We start from the raw sequence: 23,563 nt of genomic DNA on the forward strand, positions 1-23,563 counted from the left end.
GCTGTGGTATGTGAGGGGCTGAGAAAACTGTCCCACATCTTAAAGACTGTTCCCCTACCTCTGGCGGATTGGACTTGTGCCCCTTTCGGCTGTACGCCTTGGTTGTCCACGGATTCCTGAGCTATGCCGCTAGCGTTTTGTGAGGGGAATGCTTTGCCTACTTCCGTGACTATGGCCTTCTGGAAATGCTGCATTTTGCCTGACCTCTCCGCCTCGGGAATAAGAGACATAAAGTTCTCCTTTTAGCGTGGGTCTAACAGTGTTACCAACCAGTAATGATTGTCGGCCAAGATGTTCTTAACGCGAGGGTCACGAGACAGGCAGCTTACCATAAAGTCAGCCATGTGTGCCAGACTCTTAACAGCCATCACTTCAGTATCCTGACCAACACGATGACTGAACATGCTGTCCTCCTCCTCCTCCTCATCTACCCTGTCCTCTGGTCAGCCACGCTGAACCGAGGATATGACTGCATGTCATATCCTCAATTTGGCCAGAGAGTTGCTCCATGTCTTCATCCTCCTCCTCGTCATAGTCCTCCACTGCACGTTGTGATGAGACGAGGCTGGGCTGTGTGTTATCACCCACACCCACTACTGTTTCTTGCTCAAACTCATCGCGCTCCGCCTGCAATGCATCATGGTTGTTTTTTGAGCAGAGACCATTTTAGAAGGCAGAGAAGCGGTATGGTGACGCTAATAATGTCGTCATCGCCGCTCACCATCTTGGTGGAGTCCTCAAAGTTTTGGCGGATGGTACATAGGTCGGACATCCATCTCCACTCCTCAGGTGTTATGTGTGGAGTTTGACCCATTTCCCGACGGCTTAGGTGATGCAGGTACTCAACAACTGCCCTCTTCTGCTCACATATCCTGACCAACATGTGCAGAGTTGAATTCCAACGCGTGGGGACATCACACACCAGTCTGTGAGCCGGAAGATGCAAACGGCGCTGAAAGCCGGCAAGGCCGGCTGAAGCAGTAGGTGACTTTCGAAAATGTGCAGACAGGCGGCGAACTTTTACCAGCAGATCAGACAGCTCTGGGTATGACTTTAGAAACCGCTGAACCACGAGGTTGAGCACATGGGCCACGCATGGAACATGTGTCAGCTGGCCTCGCCTCAAAGCCGCCACCAGGTTACGGCCATTGTCACACACGACCTTTCCTGGCTTTAGGTTTAGAGTTGTGAGCCAGTGATCTGCCTGCTGTTTCAGAGCTGTCCACACCTCTTCTGCATTGTGGGGTTTGTCACCTATGCAGATTAGCTTCAGCACTGCCTGTTGCCGCTTCGCCGAGGCAGTGCTGCAGTGCTTCTGTGTCGCCCTGGACAAGCCAGGGGCCACAGAGCACAACACTTAAACACCCCACACTCCCTGCAGGCATATCATAGTCAAAACACAAAATCCGTGTTGCCTTCCCCAGGGGCTGTTGTCCACACCAGGGTGTGGAGCCAGGCGGTTGGTCTCCACCCACCAAGGAGGAGGGAAAACACAGGCAGTGAGAGTTAAGCTAAGGAAGTGGAAGGAGGAAAGTAGTAGAGAGGAGAAAAGTGACAGCAAAGAGCCTGAAGTTGGTCCGGGTGTGTGGCCCGGACAGGACAGCAAGGTTGGCAGGATGTGGTGACCGTCTGCAGTGGAGGCCGATTGGAGTCTGCCATAAGGACCGTGGACGGGTGGTGACCCGGCCGTACCGGACCGGTATACAAAGAGAAGCCAGCACCATTGGCAGAGGACTTTCGGATCCCGGCAAGGCTTGGTGTCGCCGTGAATTTGCCAAATCCGTTAGTGAAGGGGACCTCAGGGTTTCCAAACAGCCAAGTCCCGATAGAAGGCAACCGTCCAACCGTGAAGGGGAGACACCGCCACCGCCAAGGGCAACCGTCTCCCAGGGCCAGCGCCTGTGGGCAAAAGGGGCTCCTCCGGCCCATATCCAGGTCGGGGAGCGGGTTACCGGTGGGAAACCATCACTACCAACACTTAACTTAGGTGCAGGGAGAGACAGTCATCACTAACCTGCAGGGAGGAACAACCGCAGCCGTCCGAGGGACCCGTCCATCCAGCCACTTGTTTTACCGTGAACTGTGTCATCATCATTGGGCTGAGTGAGTACCTCCGTGCCGTGCGTCACAGCGCTGCCCCTGTGACCCTGCACCTCATCAGGCCCCGCAACCCGCCTGTCATCCATCTCTACCCCATCACCGGGCCCCGGGACAACCAACCCCCCTACCCACGAAGGGGAGAAATAACAACAAAGCTGCTCCCTGTCACAGGCTCCTGGGATCCCCGTCCAGAGCAGCGGTGGTGTCCACACAATCACCACAACCGTGGGTGGCGTCACGGACAATATCCCCAAAACCCAAACCACCCCTTTTCACTCACGGGCGAGTAGCGCCGCTTGAGTCCCCGGGATCCGGCCATCGCTCGAGCCAACGAGCAGCAGCAGCCGTAGAGCAGCGGCAGCCGGACCCGAGCAGTGGGAGAGCGCACCGTCCCCTCCTCCGCCCGCGACACTTCCAGCTTGGGACTGGTGTGGAGGGTAAAGTGGATGAGGATGCGCAGGAGAAGGAGGAGGCTGAGGAGCATGACATTCCGGAGCTGTAGAGTGTGGGTGAAACCCTGACTGAGGTAGGGCCTGCAAAACTTGGTGTGTGAAGCACGTGTTCCGTCCCTCGCTCAGACTGGGTCCCAGCTTCCACAATATTAACCCAGTGTGACGTCAATGAGATGTAGCGGCCTTGCCCACAAGCACTTGTCCACGTGTCTGTGGTTAGGTGGACTTTGGCTGAAACAGCGTTGTTCAGGGCACGTGTGATGTTTTGTGACACGTGGTTATGCAATGCAGGGACGGCACACCGGGAGAAATAGTGGCGGCTGAGGACCGAGTAACGTGGGATAGCTGCCACCATCAGGTCGCGGAATGCTTCTGTCTCAACCAGCCTAAAAGGCAACATTTCCAGCGCAAGCAGTCGCGAAAAGTTAGCATTTAGAAGTGTGGCATGTGGGGCGTTGGCAGTGTATTTGCACCTGCGTTCAAAGGTTTGCTGAATGGATAACTGAACGCTGCGCTGGGACAAGGACGTGCTTGATGATGGTGTTATTTCTGCGTGGGTAACTGCAGGTGCAGGGCCGGAGGAGGCTTGTTCGCAGGCAGCATGGACAGGGGATTGGCTCGCATGCACAACCAGCGAAGACGTAGCAGTGACATCAGCAAGCACTGCTCCTCGACTCTGTTGTACTTCCCACAAAGTCGGGTGCTTGGCTGACATGTGCCTGATCATGCTGGTGGTGGTCAGGCTGCTAGTTTTGGTACCCCTGCTGATGCTGGCATGGCAGGTGTTGCAAATGGCCTTTTTAGAATCATCTGGAGCCAACTTAAAAAACTGCCAGACTCGGGAAGAGCTAACATTTGTACAGGCACCTTGTGTCGTGTTGTTCCGGGGAACAGTTGCCTGACGTCTGCCTGGGGCCACCACTCTGCTTCTTACTGCCTGTTGGGATGCTACGCCTCCCTCCCCCTGTGCACTGCTGTCCTCGCTCTGCATATCCTCCTTCCAGGTTGGGTCAGTTACTGGATCATCCACCACGTCGTCTTCCTCTTCTGCACCCTGCTCCTCCTCCTGACTTCCTGACAATTGTGTCTCATCATCGTCCACCCCTTGTTGAGACACATTGCCAACTTCGTGAGAACGTGGCTGCTCAAATATTTGGGCATCTGTACATACAATCTCGTCATGGCCCACTTCAACAGGAGCTGGCGAGAGGCCAGAATGTGTGAATGGAAACGTGAACGAACAGCTCTTCCGAGTGTCCAAGTGTGGGATCAGTAATGTCCGTGGACGTGTACTCGGCCTGGTGGTAGGAAGGAGGATCAGGTTCTGAAATGTGCGGTGCAGTATCACGGCTACTGACACTTGACCGTGTGGAAGACAGTGTTTGTGGTGGTGCCAATCTGACTGGAAGCATTATCCGCTATCCAACTAACAACCTGTTGACACTGGTCTTGGTTCAAGAGCGGTGTACTGATGCGGTCCCCAAGAATTTGGGACAGGACGTGCGAGCGAGTAGATGTGGCCCTTTGTTGTGGCGAAATTAGAGCTTGCACACGACCTCGGTCTCTGCCTGCACCACCATCACGTCCACTTCCTTGTTCGTTGACAACGCCCTTGCGCATTTTGCAATGCTGTGCTGATGTGTATTCACTAGACTTATGCGTTATATCCAAGTTTTTGCAAAACGCACACAAGTGCAGCGGAAAGCTGCCACCAACAGGCACACACGTGCGGTTTTTAAATGCAAGCACGGAGGCACTAAGAACCTAACAGGTCTCTATCCAGGGACAACGTGGAGCCTCCCAATTTTTGGCTGCCCTGCCTAAGGGCTATACTACAATAGACCCACTTCCTTCCAATGGGCACTTCAGGTTTACAGGCCCTCATGCACGTCTCTATCCAGGGACAACGTGGAGCCTCCCAATTTTTGGCTGCCCTGCCTAAGGGCTATACTACAATAGACCCACTTCCTTCCAATGGGCACTTCAGGTTTACAGGCCCTCATGCACGTCTCTATCCAGGGACAACGTGGAGCCTCCCAATTTTTGGCTGCCCTGCCTAAGGGCTATACTACAATAGACCCACTTCCTTCCAATGGGCACTTCAGGTTTACAGGCCCTCATGCACGTCTATATCCAGGGACAACGTGGAGCCTCCCAATTTTTGGCTGCCCTGCCTAAGGGCTATACTACAATAGACCCACTTCCTTCCAATGGGCACTTCAGGTTTACAGGCCCTCATGCACGTCTCTATCCAGGGACAACGTGGAGCCTCCCAATTTTTGGCTGCCCTGCCTAAGGGCTATACTACAATAGACCCACTTCCTTCCAATGGGCACTTCAGGTTTACAGGCCCTCATGCACGTCTCTATCCAGGGACAACGTGGAGCCTCCCAATTTTTGGCTGCCCTGCCAAAGGGCTATACTACAATAGACCCACTTCCTTCCAATAGGCACTTCAGGTTTACAGGCCCTCATGCACGTCTGTATGCAGGGTCATTGGTGAACCTCACAATTTTGGACTGCCCTGGCAAAGGAAAATACTACAAAGACTCAGTTCCTCAAAATGGGCACATTAGACTCAGAGGCCTTTATGTACGTCTCTTCTCAGAGACATCGGAGTGCCACACAATGTTTTACGTAAAATCTTTCATGTATTGATCTCAAAAAGTAACATACATTAGCTCTATCTCACTATTGGGTATGTGCCCTTAACATTTCCGCCATGAAAATTCATTTTGGTGTCATTTTGGAAGGTTTTCTGGTGAGTCCGTAAAAATGGCGTAAAACGCGGACAAAATTGTTCACAGCTATGACTTTTGAGTGATAAATGCTTCAAGGGGTCTTCCCCATGCTGTTGCCATGTCATTTGAGCACTCTTCTGAGACTTTTGTGCCATTTTTAGGGTTTCTACATGCTGCCGGTGGTCATTTCACAAAAATACTCGGGTCTCCCATAGGATAACATTGGGCTCGGTGCTCGGGGCGAGTACACGAGTATCTTGGGATGCTCGGCCCGAGCCTCGAGCACCCGAGCTTTTTAGTACTCGCTCATCACTAGAGAAGTCCCATGCTGAGAAGAACAATATATATATGCAACCCCCACCAAATCAATGACAATAGCTACTGTTGAAGCCTGAGTGCAATATGATACAGGCTGGGGGAAGGTATGGTCACTTACATCCCAAGACATAGTATTACAGCAAATACAGTGAGAAGGTAAAATACATCACATGGCATCTTATACAAAAATATGGGATGGAGAAAACTACATACATCATGACAATTCCTTCCCCTCCCAACTTGTGTACATACTAGGGACCTCTACAGGTCGCTAGTTAAGTACACGCAGGCATGGCTGACAGGACTCAAGGCTCCTCTTGCCTGGACAGTCCATCTGCATTTTGGGTGTTGGCTCCAGGTTCTTTAGTGTATGATGAAGATGTAGGGTTGAATGTTCGGGTCCAGTTTATATCTTCCTTCACTTAAACTCTGCTTCCTGCACCCACAAATCGGCATTGTATATCTCCCACATCATTGCCTAGGAGTATGTCTGCAGGAAGGCCGCTCATCACACCGATTATGCATTGTTTTGCCCCAAAGCCATAATCCAGGGTCACACTCGCTCTTGGAATGTATCTTTGAGTACCTCCAGCCAATTCAATGGCAATTCCTGGTCCCTGTTGAATTGCTTCTGGTTGAATTACTCGGGGATCTGCGATGGTGAGAAAAGCCCCAGTGTCACGAAAGCCAACAACTTTTTGGCCATCCAGCACAACCTCCTGTAGATGTTTATGCTGAAGATCATAAGAACGCGTGGCTGTGGCTCGAACTCCATAGACTCCTGTGTGACGGGGTGTACATCAGAGCAAAGAGAGACAACAGGCCGAGGATGATCCAACAGGTTTACTTACAGGAATACAGGAACAGCACACGACAAGTCCAAATAAAACAGATTCGGGGGCACCTCCCGATAATCCAAAGTGCCAGATCACAACGTAATAGTCCTTTTCAGAGTCCCAGAAATCCCACACAATCCACTGGACGGCGAGGTCTGTCCGCAGATTCAGATCTCGCTCCCTTCCTCTTCAAAAACTCAACTCCCAACTGCATTTAGAAACAGGAGTGAATTGTTTGAGCTCGTGGGCCCGCCCCTCAAGGGTAGGGGTCTATGCAATGGTTGGGCCCACTAGAAGATTCTAGAAGGTTGGCTCCGAGATGTCTACAGGTTTGTGTAGTTGGCGTTATCCACTGCTTACGAAACAATGAGAAGTTCCCCTGGCTGTGTGGACAAGAGATAATTGCATTATGGGCCCAGAGACACAGGAGATGGGGGGAAGGTATGGTTACTTACATCCCAAGACATTTCAAAGTGTTCAGTAAGTACAACCAAAGGAAAGTGACATCACATCCTGACATAGTATTACAGCAAATACAGTGAGAAGGTAAAATACATCATGACAATTCCTTCCCCTCTCAACTTGTGTACGTACTAGGGACCTCTACAGGTCGCTGGTTAAGTACACGCAGGCATGGCTGACAGGACTCAAGGCTCCTCTTGCCTGGACAGTCCATCTGCATTTTGGTGTTGGCTGCCCCTTCTATATTGTATGGTAAAGTTATAGGGCTGCAGAGCCAGGCTCCATCGCAGTAAGCGTCCATTGTCCCCAGAGACTCTGTTCAGCCAGGTGAGGGGATTGTGATCAGTAACCACAGTGAATTCCCGTCCATACAGATACGGCCGTAGTTTCTTAAGGGCCCACACTACAGCCAGACATTCCTTCTCAACAGTTGCATAGGCCACTTCTCGGTCCAGCAGTTTCCGCTGAGATAGGCGATGGGGTGCTCGTCCCCAGCTGCATTCACCTGGCTGAGGACAGCTCCCAGTCCATAAGCAGAGGCATCCGTTTGCACAATGAATCTCTTCTTGTAGTCTGGAGCAGCCAGGACAGGATCGCAGATCAAAGCATCCTTCAGCCGGTTAAAAGCCTCATCACAGGCTGGAGTCCAGATCACCAGCCGGGGCATTGTTTTCTTGGTCAGGTCGGTAAGAGGCTTGGCCACAGTACTGAAATGAGAAACAAATTTTCGGTAATAACTGGCAGTGCCCAGAAAAGCCATAACTTGTTTCTTAGTTTGGGGTACAGGCCAGTCTCTAATAGCCTGGATTTTGGCAGGCTCAGGTCGGAGCTTCCCTCCTCCCACTCTATGTCCTAGGTACTGGACTTCCCCCATCCCCAATTGGCATTTATCGGGTCGAATAGTTAGGCTGGCTGCAAGAATCAGGTCCAAAATAATGGCTACTTGATTCAGATGTTCCTCCCATGTGTGGCTGAAGACGGCGATATCATCCAAGTAGGCACAAGCAAAGTCATCACATCCCCGGAGGATCTGATCCACCATTCTCTGGAAGGTGGCCGGGGCATTTTTCATTCCAAAAGGCATGCTTAGAAATTCATACAGACCAAAGGGGGTTATAAAAGCGGACCGTTCTCTCCCTTCATCCGTTAGAGGGATCTGCCAGTATCCCTTACTGAGATCCAAGGTAGTGACATATCGGGACCCAGCCAGTCGGTCTAGAAGTTCGTCAATACGAGGCATTGGGCAAGGATCGCTGACGGTATGGTCGTTTAGTCGCCGATAGTCCACACAAAATCGAGTACTCCCATCCTTCTTGGGTACTAACACCACAGGAGAGGCCCAAGGGCTATGGGAGGCCTGGATTACCCCAAGCTGTAACATCTCCTCCAGTTCGTGCTGCATGGTGTTTCGAACTGATTCAGGTACCCGGTAAGGAGCCAGTTGTATGGGACGGATGCCCTGAGTGTCCACATGATGTTGGGTGACGGTGGTTCGACCTGGTTGGGATGAGAAAGCAGCCCGTCTCTGTTGAAGCACTTCCAGCATCTGGATTTTCTGTAAGGAGTCCAGGTAATCTCCCAGGGGAACCTGTTCCACAGTGGATGGGGCTCTCGCTGCTTCCACGAGATCAGGTAGAGAGTCCTCATCCTCTTGACCATCTTCTGAAGCCAACCGACAGCTTGCTATCATTGGAATGTTCCGGTCATGGTACTCCTTAATCATATTCACATGGACAGTCTTTTGCCTTAGCCCCTGATCATCTAAAGCAAGAAGGTAATTGGTATCATTCAGTTTTCTGAGAACCCGGAAGGGACCCTCCCATGTGGTCTGCAGTTTATTCTGCCGATGGGGAACAATCATTAAGACTTGTTGTCCTTCTACAAACTCCCGATAGCGTGCGTTACGGTCATACCATGTCTTCTGTCTGGTTTGAGCCATACGCAAATGACTCTGTGCAAAACTAGCAAGTTGGGCCAAGGTTTCTCGCAGCTTTAGGACATAAGGGACAACAGGGGTTCCTGTATCTTCAACTTGCCCCTCCCAGTATTCCTTGAGCAGGGTTAAGGGTCCTCGGACCTTTCTTCCATAGAGTAGTTCAAAGGGGGAGAACCCAGTGGACTCCTGGGGAACTTCCCGATAGGCAAACAAGAGATGGGGTAGGTACTTCTCCCAGTCTGAATCTCGGTCCGTGAAGGCCCTCAGCATATTCTTCAGAGTGCCGTTGAATCGTTCACAAAGTCCATTTGTTTGGGGATGATACGGGGTCGTTCGGATCGCTCGTACTCCACAGGTGCGCCACAGACACTGGACCAACTCTGACATAAACTGGGAGCCTTGGTCCGACAAGATCTCACTGGGGAATCCTACTCTGGTAAAAATAATAACCAAGGCCTCGGCCACCTTGGCTGCAGAGATACTTGACAAGGCCACGGCTTCTGGATATCGGGTGGCGTAGTCCACAACAGTGAGAATGTACTGCTTTCCAGATTTACTTGGTTTAGCCAGAGGTCCAATGATATCAACAGCTACTCTTTGAAAGGGTTCTTCTATTATAGGGAGCGGTTGCAGGGGTGCCTTTGGGTGATCTCCGGGTCGCCCTCTACGCTGACATATGTCACAAGTTCGGCAGAAATGCGCCACTGCTTGGGAAATCCCCGGCCAATAAAAAGTTTGAGTCAATCGTCTCTCGGTGCGGGTTTTGCCTTGATGGCCAGCCGTAGGAATGTCATGAGCCAGGTTTAATAGGGGAATTCTGTACTTCTGAGGAACAATCAGCTGTTTGCTATAAGTCCAGGGCTTATCTAGGGAGTCGGCATTGGCAACCCGATACAGAAGTCCATTTTCTCTGATAATTCTTTCTCCGTTTTCCCCTAGCTGCCCTATTTCAGCCCGAGTTCTAAAACTAGCAAGGGTGGGGTCAGTCTCTACTTCTTGTCTAAACTGAACTTTATCCCAAGTAACATTCATATTATCCCCACAAGAAGAATCACTCACCGGCTGTAATGGCAGTTCTGGTGGCCTCAGTTCCATGGATGGGTTGTACACGTCCACATGGGCTGCTCTCTTGGCTTGACTTCTGGTTACCGCACCGACAAAGTGGCAATGAAGATTCCCCACGTCATTTCCTAGAAGAACGTCTGCAGGGAGGCCGCTCATCACACCGACCACACATTGTTTTGCCCCAAAGCCATAATCCAGGGTCACACTCGCTCTTGGAATATATCTCTGGGTACCTCCTGCCAGTTCAATGGCAATTCCTGGTCCCTTTTGAATTGCTTGTGGTTGAATTACTCGGGGATCGGCTATGGTGAGGAAAGCCCCAGTGTCACGGAAGCCAACAACTTTTTGGCCATCCAGCACGACCTCCTGTAGATGTTTGTCCTGAAGATCAGAAGAACAGGTGGCTGGAGCTCGCACCCCATAGACTCCGGGTAGGGGAGCCAGGATATCTGAGTCACTTGGCAAGTCATCAGGCACAGAATCCAGCTCTTCTCCTGGTGAAGGTGTCTGTAGGTAATGAACAGGCAAAGGCGGTCTGTAGCTGTTCTGTCTACGAACACCTGGACATTGGAATTGCATGTGCCCAGGCTGCCCACATCCATAACATCTGCGCTCTGGGATTCTTCCTCCGCGTCGTATTCCCAAAGGTGGAGCATGAGTAATGCGAGGCACAGTCACACGAAGCTCCCCATGAGTTGACGGTCTAGGGTGATGGTGAACATTGGGGCCAGAAGGACCAGGGGCCACCAGCGTTGGGGGGTTGGTGTTTTTTTTCTCACTGGGTAGTAGTTTTTTCCACTGAGGCTTGATGGTGAGAGCCTCATCAGCTAGAGCTGCAGCTTCCTCCACAGTGGCTGGTCTCCTTTCACGCACCCATTCCCGGATCTCAGCGGGGCACTTGAAGTAAAACTGCTCTTTTAGGAGGACCTGGAGGACGGTCTCCAAGGTTAAGGCCTCCTCTGCCTCCAACCAACGATGCCACAGATGTTTGAGTTTGTGGGCATACATCTTGAAGGACACTTCCTCATCACATGCTAGAGTACGGAACTGAGTCCTGTAAGTGTCTGGCGTTACAGCATAATGTTCTAGAATAGTCTGTTTAATATCCGCATACTCACAGTTCCACCGAGGGTCCATAGCTCTATAGGCTGCAGCAGCTCCACCCTCTAAGAGCCCAACCAGATGCCGGACGCGCTCCCTTTCTGGGACTTCCATTAATCGACACTGATGCTCAAAGTCCTGGAAGAAGCCCTCAATGTCACCAGCAGCCTCATTAAACTGCTTGAAGTCTTTGCGGGACACTCTGGGAAGTTCCCTCATGATGGGTGCTGGGGTTACAGTCTGTCTGGAACCTCTCGCGGCTTCCACAGCGAGCTGCTTATCCAGCAATGCCATCTCCTCCATCCTGCGCTCCTTCTCTTCAGCTCCACGCATGGCCTCCCTCTTATCTTCTATGGTGGCCTCATCTCCAAGCAGTGCCATCTTTTCCTTGTACCACACAACCCATTGACTTTTTTGGGTATTCACCTCCGGCTCCCGTCTTTGCTCCCCTTGCTGTGGAAATTGTTCCTCGGTGCCATCTTGCAGGCAAGCGTGTTCCAATGCCTCAATTAGTTGCTCCTTAGAGAGTCCTTTGTAGCCGACACCTAATTCACGGGCCTTTGTTTGTAGACTCGCCACAGTCCAGTTCCTGTATCCTGAGGTTCTGGTTTCAGACGTCGATTGGCTGTTGTCCTCCATTTCTTCTGCTCTGATCCCGCCGCTGCCACCAGTTTGTGACGGGGTGTACATCAGAGCAAAGAGAGACAACAGGCCGAGGATGATCCAACAGGTTTACTAACAGGAATACAGGAACAGCACACGACAAGTCCAAATAAAACAGATTCGGGGGCACCTCCCGATAATCCAAAGTGCCAGATCACAACGTAATAGTCCTTTTCAGAGTCCCAGAAATCCCACACAATCCACTGGACGGCGAGGTCTGTCCGCAGATTCAGATCTCGCTCCCTTCCTCTTCAAAAACTCAACTCCCAACTGCATTTAGAAACAGGAGTGAATTGTTTGAGCTCGTGGGCCCGCCCCTCAAGGGTAGGGGTCTATGCAATGGTTGGGCCCACTAGAAGATTCTAGAAGGTTGGCTCCGAGATGTCTACAGGTTTGTGTAGTTGGCGTTATCCACTGCTTACGAAACAATGAGAAGTTCCCCTGGCTGTGTGGACAAGAGATAATTGCATTATGGGCCCAGAGACACAGGAGATGGGGGGAAGGTATGGTTACTTACATCCCAAGACATTTCAAAGTGTTCAGTAAGTACAACCAAAGGAAAGTGACATCACATCCTGACATAGTATTACAGCAAATACAGTGAGAAGGTAAAATACATCATGACATCCTCGTAGGGAAGTCAACATATCAGGGTCACTTGGCAAATCATCAGGGCCTGAATCCAGCTCTTCTCCTGCTGAAGGTGTCTGTAAATAATGGACAGGCAAAGGTGGTCTGCAGCTGTTCTGCCTCTGAACACCTGGACAGTGAGCTTGCAGATGACCAGGCTGCCCACATTGATAACATCTGCGCTGCATCTCACTCCTTCCAGTTTGCCTTCTGGAGAAGTAGGTAGGAGACCTTGGTGACTGATTGGGAGGTGCAGGTGCTGGAGGTGGTTGTCGATTTGGAGGATGACTCCACTTGATAGATGGTCATGTGGCCCGCAGATGTCCGGGATACCCACAGCTATAACATCTCCGCTCTTCTACTTTCTCTCCTCGTCGTATTCCAAAAAATGTGGTAGAAACAACTGGAGGCACGTACACACGGGTATCCACATGAGGTGGTGATCTAGGTCCAGGAACATTGGACACTGAAGGACAAGGAACCTCTGGTGTTGGGGAGCTGGTCATTTTTGCTCCCTCTGCTAGCAGCTTCTTCCATTGAGGCTTGATGGTGAGAGCCTCATCAGCTAGAGCTGCAGCTTCCTCCACAGTGGCTGGTCTCCTTTCACGCACCCATTCCCGGATCTCAGCGGGGCACTTGAAATAAAACTGCTCTTTTAGGAGGACCTGGAGGACGGTCTCCAAGGTTAAGGCCTCCTCTGCCTCCAGCCAACGATGCCACAGATGTTTGAGTTTGTGGGCATACATCTTGAAGGACACTTCCTCATCACATGCTAAAGTACGGAACTGAGTCCTGTAAGTGTCTGGCGTTACAGCATAATGTTCTAGAATAGTCTGTTTAATTCCGCATACTCACAGTTCCACCGAGGGTCCATAGCTCTATAGGCTGCACCAGCTCCACCCTCTAAGAGCCCAACCAGATGCCGGACGCGCTCCCTTTCTGGGACTTCCATTAATCGACACTGATGCTCCAAGTCCTGGAAGAAGCCCTCAATGTCACCAGCAGCCTCATTAAACTGCTTGAAGTCTTTGCGGGACACCCTGGGAAGTTCCCTCATGATGAGTGCTGGGGTTACAGTCTGTCTGGAACCTCTCGCGGCTTCCACAGCGAGCTGCTTATCCAGCAATGCCATCTCCTCCATCCTGCGCTCCTTCTCTTTAGCTCCACGCATGACCTCCATCTTATATTCTATGGTGGTCTCCTCTCCCAGCAAGGCCATCTCCTCCTCGTACCACACAACCCATTGACTTTTTTGGGTATTTACCTCCGGCTACCGTCTTCGCTCCCCTTGCTGTGGAAATTGTTCCTCGGTGCCATCTTGCAGGCAAGCGTTTTCCAATGCCTCAATTAGTTGCTCCTTAGAGAGTCCTTTGTAGCCGACACCTAATTCACGGGCCTTTGTTTGTAGGCACACCACAATCCAGTTCCTGTATCCTGAGGTTCTGGTTTTAGACGTTGATTGGCCGTTGTCCTCCATTTCTTCTGCTCTGCTCCCGCCGCTGCCACCAGTTTGTGACGGGGTATGCAACAGAGCAGTGAGGGACGCCAGGCCAAGGAACAATCCAAAGGGCTTTATTGGAACCACAAAGAATAAGCAGCAAACATAAATATAAATCCTTCAAATCAGCAAGGAGTCCACAACAGAAAAAACAAAAGATCCAGGGGCACCGCCTGGTATTCCGATGCCAGGGGAATTAGGGCAATTGTCCTTATATGAGTTCCTTGAGTCCAACAGGTGAACAACAAAACACAATCCCACGTGGTCGCGGATCTCCAGTCTGTAACAGTCCACACACACAGACCCCAGGATCCAGCCTCAGCTATGGATCCTAGTCCTTCTCCAGCCAAGCTCGAACTAACATGTTCTTCTCTCCTGGGATCAGCCCCTTAGCTGGGCACACCTCCCCCTGGCCATTTGATGCATGAATGGACTTTAGACTGCTGGCTCTGTTCTGTTTACCAAGTTGTAGATTGGAGAAGTCCCATGCTGAGAAGAACAATATACATATGCAACCCCCACCAAATCAATGACAATAGCTATTGCTGAAGCCTGAGTGCAATATGATACAGTTTGGGGGAAAGTATGGTCACTTACATCCCAAGACATAGTATTACAGCAAATACAGTGAGAAGGTAAAATACATCACATGGCATCTTATACAAAAATATGGGATGGAGAAAACTACATACATCATGACAGTCACATACTGTATACACACCACATACACTGTATACACCCTCCGCCTCACACACCGCACTCTGTATATTGTGGGTCACACACTGTATACACACCACACACACTGTATACACCCTCCGCCTCACAAACCGCACTCTGTATATTGTGGGTCACACACTGTATATACACACCACACACACTGTTATACACCCTCCGCCTCACACTCCGCACTCTGTATATTGTGGGTCACACACTGTATATACACACCATACACACTGTATACACCCTCCGCCTCACACACCGCACTCTGTATATTGTGGGTCACACACTGTATATACACACCACACACACTGTATACACCCTCCGCCTCACACTCCGCACTCTGTATATTGTGGGTCACACACTGTATATACACACCACACACACTGTATACACCCTCCGCCTCACACACACCGCACTCTGTATATTGTGGGTCACACACTGTATATACACACCACACACACTGTATACACCCTCCGCCTCACACTCCGCACTCTGTATATTGTGGGTCACACACTGTATATACACACCACACACACTGTATACACCCTCCGCCTCACACACACCGCACTCTGTATATTGTGGGTCATACACTGTATATACACACCATACACACTGTATACACCCTCCACCTCACACTCCGCACTCTGTATATTGTGGGTCACACACTGTATATACACACCATACACACTGTATACACCCTCCGCCTCACACACCGCACTCTGTATATTGTGGGTCACACACTGTATATACACACCACACACACTGTATACACCCTCCGCCTCACACTCCGCACTCTGTATATTGTGGGTCACACACTGTATATACACACCACACACACTGTATACACCCTCCGCCTCACACACACCGCACTCTGTATATTGTGGGTCATACACTGTATATACACACCATACACACTGTATACACCCTCCGCCTCACACTCCGCACTCTGTATATTGTGGGTCACACACTGTATATACACACCACACACACTGTATACACCATCCGCCTCACACTCCGCACTCTGTATATTGTGGGTCACACACTGTATATACACACCACACACACACTGTATACACCCTCCGCCTCACACTCCGCACTCTGTATATTGTGGGTCACATACTGTATACACACCACACACACTGTATACACCCTCCGCCTCACACACCGCACTCTATATATTGTGGGTCCCACACTGTATATACACACCATACACACTGTATACACCCTCCGCCTCACACACTGTATATACACACCATACACACTGTATACACCCTCCGCCTCACACTCCGCACTCTGTATATTGTGAGTCACGTACTGTATATACACACCACACACACTGTATACACACCGCACTCTGTATATTGTGGGTCACACACTGTATATACACACCATACACACTGTATACACCCTCCGCCTCACACACCACACTCTGTATATTGTGGGTCACGTACTGTATATACACACACACACTGTATATACACACCATACACACTGTATACACCCTCCTCCTCACACTCTGTATATTGTGGGTCACATACTGTATACACACCACACACACTGTATACACCCTCCGCCTCACACACCGCACTCTATATATTGTGTGTCACATACTGTATACACACACCACACACACTGTATACACCCTCCGCCTCACACACCGCACTCTATATATTGTGGGTCACACACTGTATATACACACCATACACACTGTATACACCCTCCGCCTCACACACCGCACTCTGTATATTGTGGGTCACGTACTGTATATACACAACAAACACACTGTATACACCCTCCGCCTCACACTCCGCACTCTGTATATTGTAGTCACACACTGTATATACACACCACACACACACTGTACATACCCTCCGCCTCCCACACCGCACTCTGTATATTGTGGGTCACACACTGTATATACACACCACACACACACTGTATATACACACCACACACACTGTATACACCCTCCGCCTCACACACCGCACTCTGTATATTGTGGGTCACACACTGTATATACACACCATACACACACTGTATACACCCTCCGCCTCACACACCGCACTCTGTATATTGTGGGTCACACACTGTATATACACACCACACACACACTGTATACACCCTCCTCCTCACACTGCGCACTCTGTATATTGTGGGTCACATACGGTATACACACCACACACACTGTATACACCCTCCGCCTCACACACCGCACTCTATATATTGTGGGTCACACACTGTATACACACACCATACACACTGTATACACCCTCCGCCTCACACACCGCACTCTGTATATTGTGGGTCACACACTGTATACACACACCATACACACTGTATACACACACCATACACACTGTATACACCCTCCGCCTCACACACCGCACTCTATATATTGTGGGTCACACACTGTATACACACACCATACACACTGTATACACCCTCCGCCTCACACACTGTATATACACACCATACACACTATATACACTCTCCGCCTCACACTCCGCACTCTGTATATTGTGAGTCACGTACTGTATATACACACCACACACACTGTATACACACACCGCACTCTGTATATTGTGGGTCACACACTGTATATACACACCATACACACTGTATACACCCTCCGCATCACACACCGCACTCTGTATATTGTGGGTCACGTACTGTATATACACACCATACACACTGTATACACCCTCCGCCTCACACACCGCACTCTGTATATTGTGGGTCACGTACTGTATATACACACACACACTGTATACACCCTCCTCCTCACACTCCGCACTCTGTATATTGTGGGTCACATACTGTATACACACCACACACACTGTATACACCCTCCGCCTCACACACCGCACTCTATATATTGTGGGTCACACACTGTATATACACACCATACACACACTGTATACACCCTCCACCTCACACACCGCACTCTGTATATTGTGGGTCATGTACTGTATATACACACCATACACACTGTATACACCCTCCGCCTCACACTCCGCACTCTGTATATTGTAGTCACACACTGTATATACACACCACACACACTGTATACACCCTCCGCCTCCCACACCGCACTCTGTATATTGTGGGTCACACACTGTATATACACACCACACACACTGTATATACCCTCCGCCTCACACTCCGCACTCTGTATATTGTGGGTCACACACTGTATATACACACCATTCACACTGTATACACCCTCCGCACTCTGTATATTGTGGGTCACGTACTGTATACACACCATACACACTGTATACACCCTCCGCCTCACACACCGCACTCTGTATATTGTGGGTCCCACACTGTATATACACACCACACACACTGTATACACCCTCCGCCTCACACTCCGCACTCTGTATATTGTGGGTCACACACTGTATATACACACCACACACACTGTATACACCCTCCGCCTCACACACCGCACTCTGTATATTGTGGGTCACACACTGTATATACACACCACACACACTGTATACACCCTCCGCCTCACACTCCGCACTCTGTATATTGTGGGTCACACACTGTATATACACACCATACACACTGTATACACCCTCCGCCTCACACTCCGCACTCTGTATATTGTGGGTCACGTACTGTATATACACACCATACACACTGTATACACCCTCCGCCTCACACACCGCACTCTGTATATTGTGGGTCACACACTGTATATACACACCATACACACTGTATACACCCTCCGCCTCACACACCGCACTCTGTATATTGTGGGTCACGTACTGTATATACACACCATACACACTGTATACACCCTCCGCCTCACACACCGCACTCTGTATATTGTGGGTCACATACTGTATATACACACCATACACACTGTATACACCCTCCGCCTCACACTCCGCACTCTGTATATTGTGGGTCACGTACTGTATATACACACCATACACACTGTATACACCCTCCGCCTCACACACCGCACTCTGTATATTGTGGGTCACACACTGTATATATTATTATTATTATTATTTATTATTATAGCGCCATTTATTCCATGGCGCTTTACAAGTGAAAGAGGGTATACGTACAACAATCATTAACAGTACAAGACAGACTGGTATAGGAGGAGAGAGGACCCTGCCCGCGAGGGCTCACAGTCTACAGGGAATGGGTGATGGTACAAGAGGTGAGGACAGAGCTGGTTGTGCAGTGGTCTACTGGACTGAGGGCTATTGTAGGTTGTAGGCTTGTTGGAAGAGGTGGGTCTTGAGGTTCCTCTTGAAGCTTTCCACGGTAGTGGAGAGTCTGGTGTGCTGAGGTAGAGCGTTCCAGAGTATGGGGGATGCGCGGGAGAAATCTTGTACACGATTGTGGGAAGAGGAGATAAGAGAGGAGCAGAGAAGGAGATCTTGTGAGGATCTAAGGTTGCGTGCAGGTAGGTACCGGGAGACTAGGTCACAGATGTAGGGAGGAGACAGGTTGTGCATGGCTTTGTATGTCATGGTTAATGTTTTGAACTGGAGTTGTTGGGCGATGGGAAGCCAGTGAAGGGATTGGCAGAGTGGCAAGGCTGGGGAGTAGCGAGGGGAGAGGTGGATTAAGCGGGCTGCAGAGTTTAGGATAGATTGGAGGGGTGCAAGAGTATTGGAAGGTAGGCCAGAGAGCAGGAGGTTGCAGTAGTCGAGGCGGGAGATGATGAGGGCATGCACTAATGTTTTTGCAGATTCTTGGTTAAGGAAAGCACGGATCCGGGAGATATTTTTGAGTTGTAATCGGCATGAGTTGAAGAGGGCTTGGATGTGTGGCTTGAAGGATAGAGCAGAGTCGAGGGTCACTCCAAGGCAACGAGCTTGTGAGACTGGGGTGAGTGAGCAACCATCGAGTTTGATGGACAGGCTTGTTGGAGGAGATGAGTGAGGAGGAGGAAAGACAATAAACTCTGTTTTGTCCATGTTAAGTTTTAGGAATCGTGCAGAGAAGAAGGATGAAATAGCAGAGAGACATTGTGGTATTTTGGTTAGTAGAGAGGTAATGTCAGGTCCAGAGAGGTAGATCTGTGTGTCATCGGCATAGAGATGATACTGGAAGCCGTGGGACTCTATGAGCTGTCCCAGGCCAAAGGTGTAGATGGAGAACAGCAGGGGTCCAAGAACTGAGCCTTGAGGGACACCGACAGATAGGGGGCGAGATGAGGAAGTGGTGTGAGAATGGGAGACGCTGAAAGTTCGGTCGGTTAGGTATGAGGAGATCCAAGATGGGGCCAAGTCTGTGATGCCCAGAGATGAGAGAATCTGTAGTAGGAGGGAATGGTCTACTGTGTCGAAGGCAGAGGACAGGTCCAGGAGGAGGAGGATAGAGTAGTGTCGCTTGGCTTTGGCGGTTAGTAGATCATTGGTGACTTTGGTTAGGGCAGTTTCGGTAGAATGATGTGGTCAGAAGCCAGATTGAAGCCGGTCAAAGAGGGAGCAGGAGGAGAGGTATGAGGACAATTCAAGATGGACATGCTGTTCCAGTAGTTTTGAGGCGTAGGGGAGAAGGGATATGGGGCGATAGTTTGACACAGAGGATGGGTCAAGGGAGGGCTTTTTGAGGATGGGTGTAATAGAGGCATGTTTAAAGCATGAAGGGAATACACCACTTGCTAGTGATAGGTTGAAGAGATGGGTTAGGGCTGGGATGAGGACTGCGGTGATGTTGGGGATGAGGTGCGATGGGAGCGGGTCCAGTGCACAGGTGGTTAGATGTGATCTTGAGAGTAGAGTGGAGAGATTGTTTTCTGTCATGGTGGAGAAGCTGGATTTGGAGGAAGAGGGATGAGTAGCTATGATGAGGGGCTGTGGGGATTGTGGGCCAAAGCTTGCTCTGATGTTGTCAATCTTCCGCTTGAAGAAAGAGGCAAAGTCTTCAGCTGAGAGGAGAGGAGAGGGAGGTGGTGCCGGAGGACGGAGGAGAGAATTGAAAGTGTAGAATAGCTGTTTAGGGTTGTGAGAGAGAGAAGATATGAGGGATGAGAAGTAGGTATGTTTTGCAGCAGTGAGTGTGGACTTGAAAGTGGTGAGGGATTCTTTATATGCAATGAAGTGCTCAGTGGAATGAGACCTCTTCCATCTGCGCTCAGCAATTCTGGAGGCCCGTCTTAGTTCTTTAGTCTGCCTTGTGTGCCAGGGTTGCCTGTTGATTGTGCGGGTTTTGGTGTGTGTGAGGGGGGCAGCTGATTCGAGAGTTGCAGAGATTGTAGTGTTGTATAAAGTTGCAGCGGCATCTGCATCATGTAGAAATGCAATGTCTGTGAGGGGGAGAAGGGACTGAGAAAGGGCGTGTAAATCAATGTGTTTGATAGTTCTGCGAGGGTGTGAAAATTTGTGGAGGGGGGTTGCATACTTGGAGAAGAGAGGAAAGAGAATGTGAGTAGGTTGTGGTCAGATAGGGGGAGAGGCGAGTTAGAGAGGTTAGATAGGGAACAGAGGCGAGTGAAGATGAGGTCCAGCGTGTGGCCATCTTTGTGAGTAGCTGCAGAAGACCATTGGGTGAGGCCGAAGGAGGAAGCGAGTGTTAGAAGTTTGGAGACAGATGAGTGGGAAGTGTCAATGGGGATGTTGAAATCACCCATATACACACCATACACACTGTATACACCCTCCGCCTCACACACCGCACTCTGTATATTGTGGGTCACACACTGTATATACACACCATACACACTGTATACACCCTCCGCCTCACACACCGCACTCTGTATATTGTGGGTCACACACTGTATATACACACCATACACACTGTATACACCCTCCGCCTCACACTCCGCACTCTGTATATTGTGGGTCACGTACTGTATATACACACCACACACTGTATACACCCTCCGCCTCACACTCCGCACTCTGTATATTGTGGGTCACACACTGTATATACACACCATACACACTGTATACACCCTCCGCCTCACACTCCGCACTCTGTATATTGTGGGTCACGTACTGTATATACACACCATACACACTGTATACACCCTCCGCCTCACACACCGCACTCTGTATATTGTGGGTCACACACTGTATATACACACCATACACACTGTATACACCCTCCGCCTCACACTCCGCACTCTGTATATTGTGGGTCACACACTGTATATACACACCATACACACTGTATACACCCTCCGCCTCACACTCCGCACTCTGTATATTGTGGGTCACGTACTGTATATACACACCACACACTGTATACACCCTCCGCCTCACACTCCGCACTCTGTATATTGTGGGTCACGTACTGTATATACACACCACACACTGTATACACCCTCCGCCTCACACTCCGCACTCTGTATATTGTGGGTCACACACTGTATATACACACCATGCACACTGTATACACCCTCCGCCTCACACACCGCACTCTGTATATTGTGGGTCACACACTGTATATACACACCATACACACTGTATACACCCTCCGCCTCACACACCGCACTCTGTATATTGTGGGTCACACACTGTATATACACACCATACACACTGTATACACCCTCCGCCTCACACACCGCACTCTGTATATTGTGGGTCACACACTGTATATACACACCATACACACTGTATACACCCTCCGCCTCACACTCCGCACTCTGTATATTGTGGGTCACGTACTGTATATAAACACCATACACACACTGTATATACACACCATACACACTGTATACACACTCCGCACTCTGTATATTGTGGGTCACGTACTGTATATAAACACCATACACACACTGTATATACACACCATACACACTGTATACACACACCGCACTCTGTATATTGTGGGTCACGTACTGTATATACACACCATACACACTGTATACACCCTCCGCCTCACACACCGCACTCTGTATATTGTGGGTCACACACTGTATATACACACCATACACACTGTATACACCCTCCGCCTCACACTCCGCACTCTGTATATTGTGGGTCACGTACTGTATATAAACACCATACACACACTGTATATACACACCATACACACTGTATACACACTCCGCACTCTGTATATTGTGGGTCACGTACTGTATATAAACACCATACACACACTGTATATACACACCATACACACTGTATACACACACCGCACTCTGTATATTGTGGGTCACGTACTCATTACTTGTCACTTTCTTGTCTGTGGATCCAGGCAGCACATCACTGGATTGAAGGACCTTTGATGATGTCATAATCACGTGCACGTCTGGGCGGAGCTATGTTTCCGTTGTGTTGCTGGTGGAACAGAAGGACCTGGGATGATTCTTTAGTCACGTGACTTGGTGGGACGCTCCCACATGAAGCCTCGCAGCGGCGGCTGCGCAGTAGTGAGGGGCGGTCCGGCGCCTTCTCTTCGTTCACCATTCTATTGTGTGAAGGATCCCTGTTAACCCCTTCACCGCGGGGCCATTTCCCCTTCTCTTTTTCCTTTTTTCTCCTGAGAGCCGTTGCTTTGTTATTTTCCCTCACTGTCGCTATATCAGGGCTTGTTTTCTGCGACATGACTTGTATTTTTGAAGGACACCATTCATTCTGCCCCATATTCTACTGAAAAATGGGAAAACATTCCAAATGCGGGGAGATAGCCAAAAAAACTACAATTGTACAAGTTTTATTTACCGTATTCACTATGTGGTAAAACTGACATGTCCGTATGATGCCTTACGTCGGTATGATGCCTCACGCCGGTATAATGCCTTACGTCGGTATGATGCCTCACGCCGGTATAATGCCTTACGTCGGTATGATGCCTCACGCCGGTATAATGCCTTACGTCGGTATGATGCCTCACGCCAGTATAATGCCTCATGCCGGTATGATGCCTCACGCCGGTATAATGCCTCACGTCGGTATGATGCCTCACGCCTGTATGACTCCTCACGTCGGTAGGATGCCTCACGTCAGTATAATGCCTCACGTCGGTATAATGCCTTACATCGGTATGATGCCTCACGTCGGTATGATGCCTCACGCCTGTATGACTCCTCACGTCGGTATGATGCCTCACGTCAGTAT

At 50.0% G+C, this 23,563-nt stretch overlaps 1 protein-coding gene across 3 annotated transcripts in view; it reads right to left on the minus strand.

The window, feature by feature from the left end:
- LOC142292395 (gastrula zinc finger protein XlCGF66.1-like) overlaps window positions 1-22,751 on the minus strand; it is a 189,546-nt gene extending 166,795 nt beyond the window's left edge. For 2 of the 3 annotated variants that reach the window (XM_075337744.1, XM_075337742.1), the window contains exon 1: window positions 22,667-22,751. Coding sequence is in view for 1 of the 3 variants with exons in the window: in XM_075337746.1 (XP_075193861.1) it covers window positions 22,667-22,670 (4 nt within the window). In the remaining 2 variants the exon portion in view is untranslated. The remainder of the gene's footprint in view (window positions 1-22,666) is intronic. The other variant, XM_075337746.1, reaches the window with a different exon arrangement.
- Window positions 22,752-23,563: the final 812 nt, after the last annotated feature.

This window comes from Anomaloglossus baeobatrachus, chromosome 2, assembly GCF_048569485.1.
Source record: "Anomaloglossus baeobatrachus isolate aAnoBae1 chromosome 2, aAnoBae1.hap1, whole genome shotgun sequence".
Classification (NCBI taxonomy): domain Eukaryota; kingdom Metazoa; phylum Chordata; class Amphibia; order Anura; family Aromobatidae; genus Anomaloglossus; species Anomaloglossus baeobatrachus.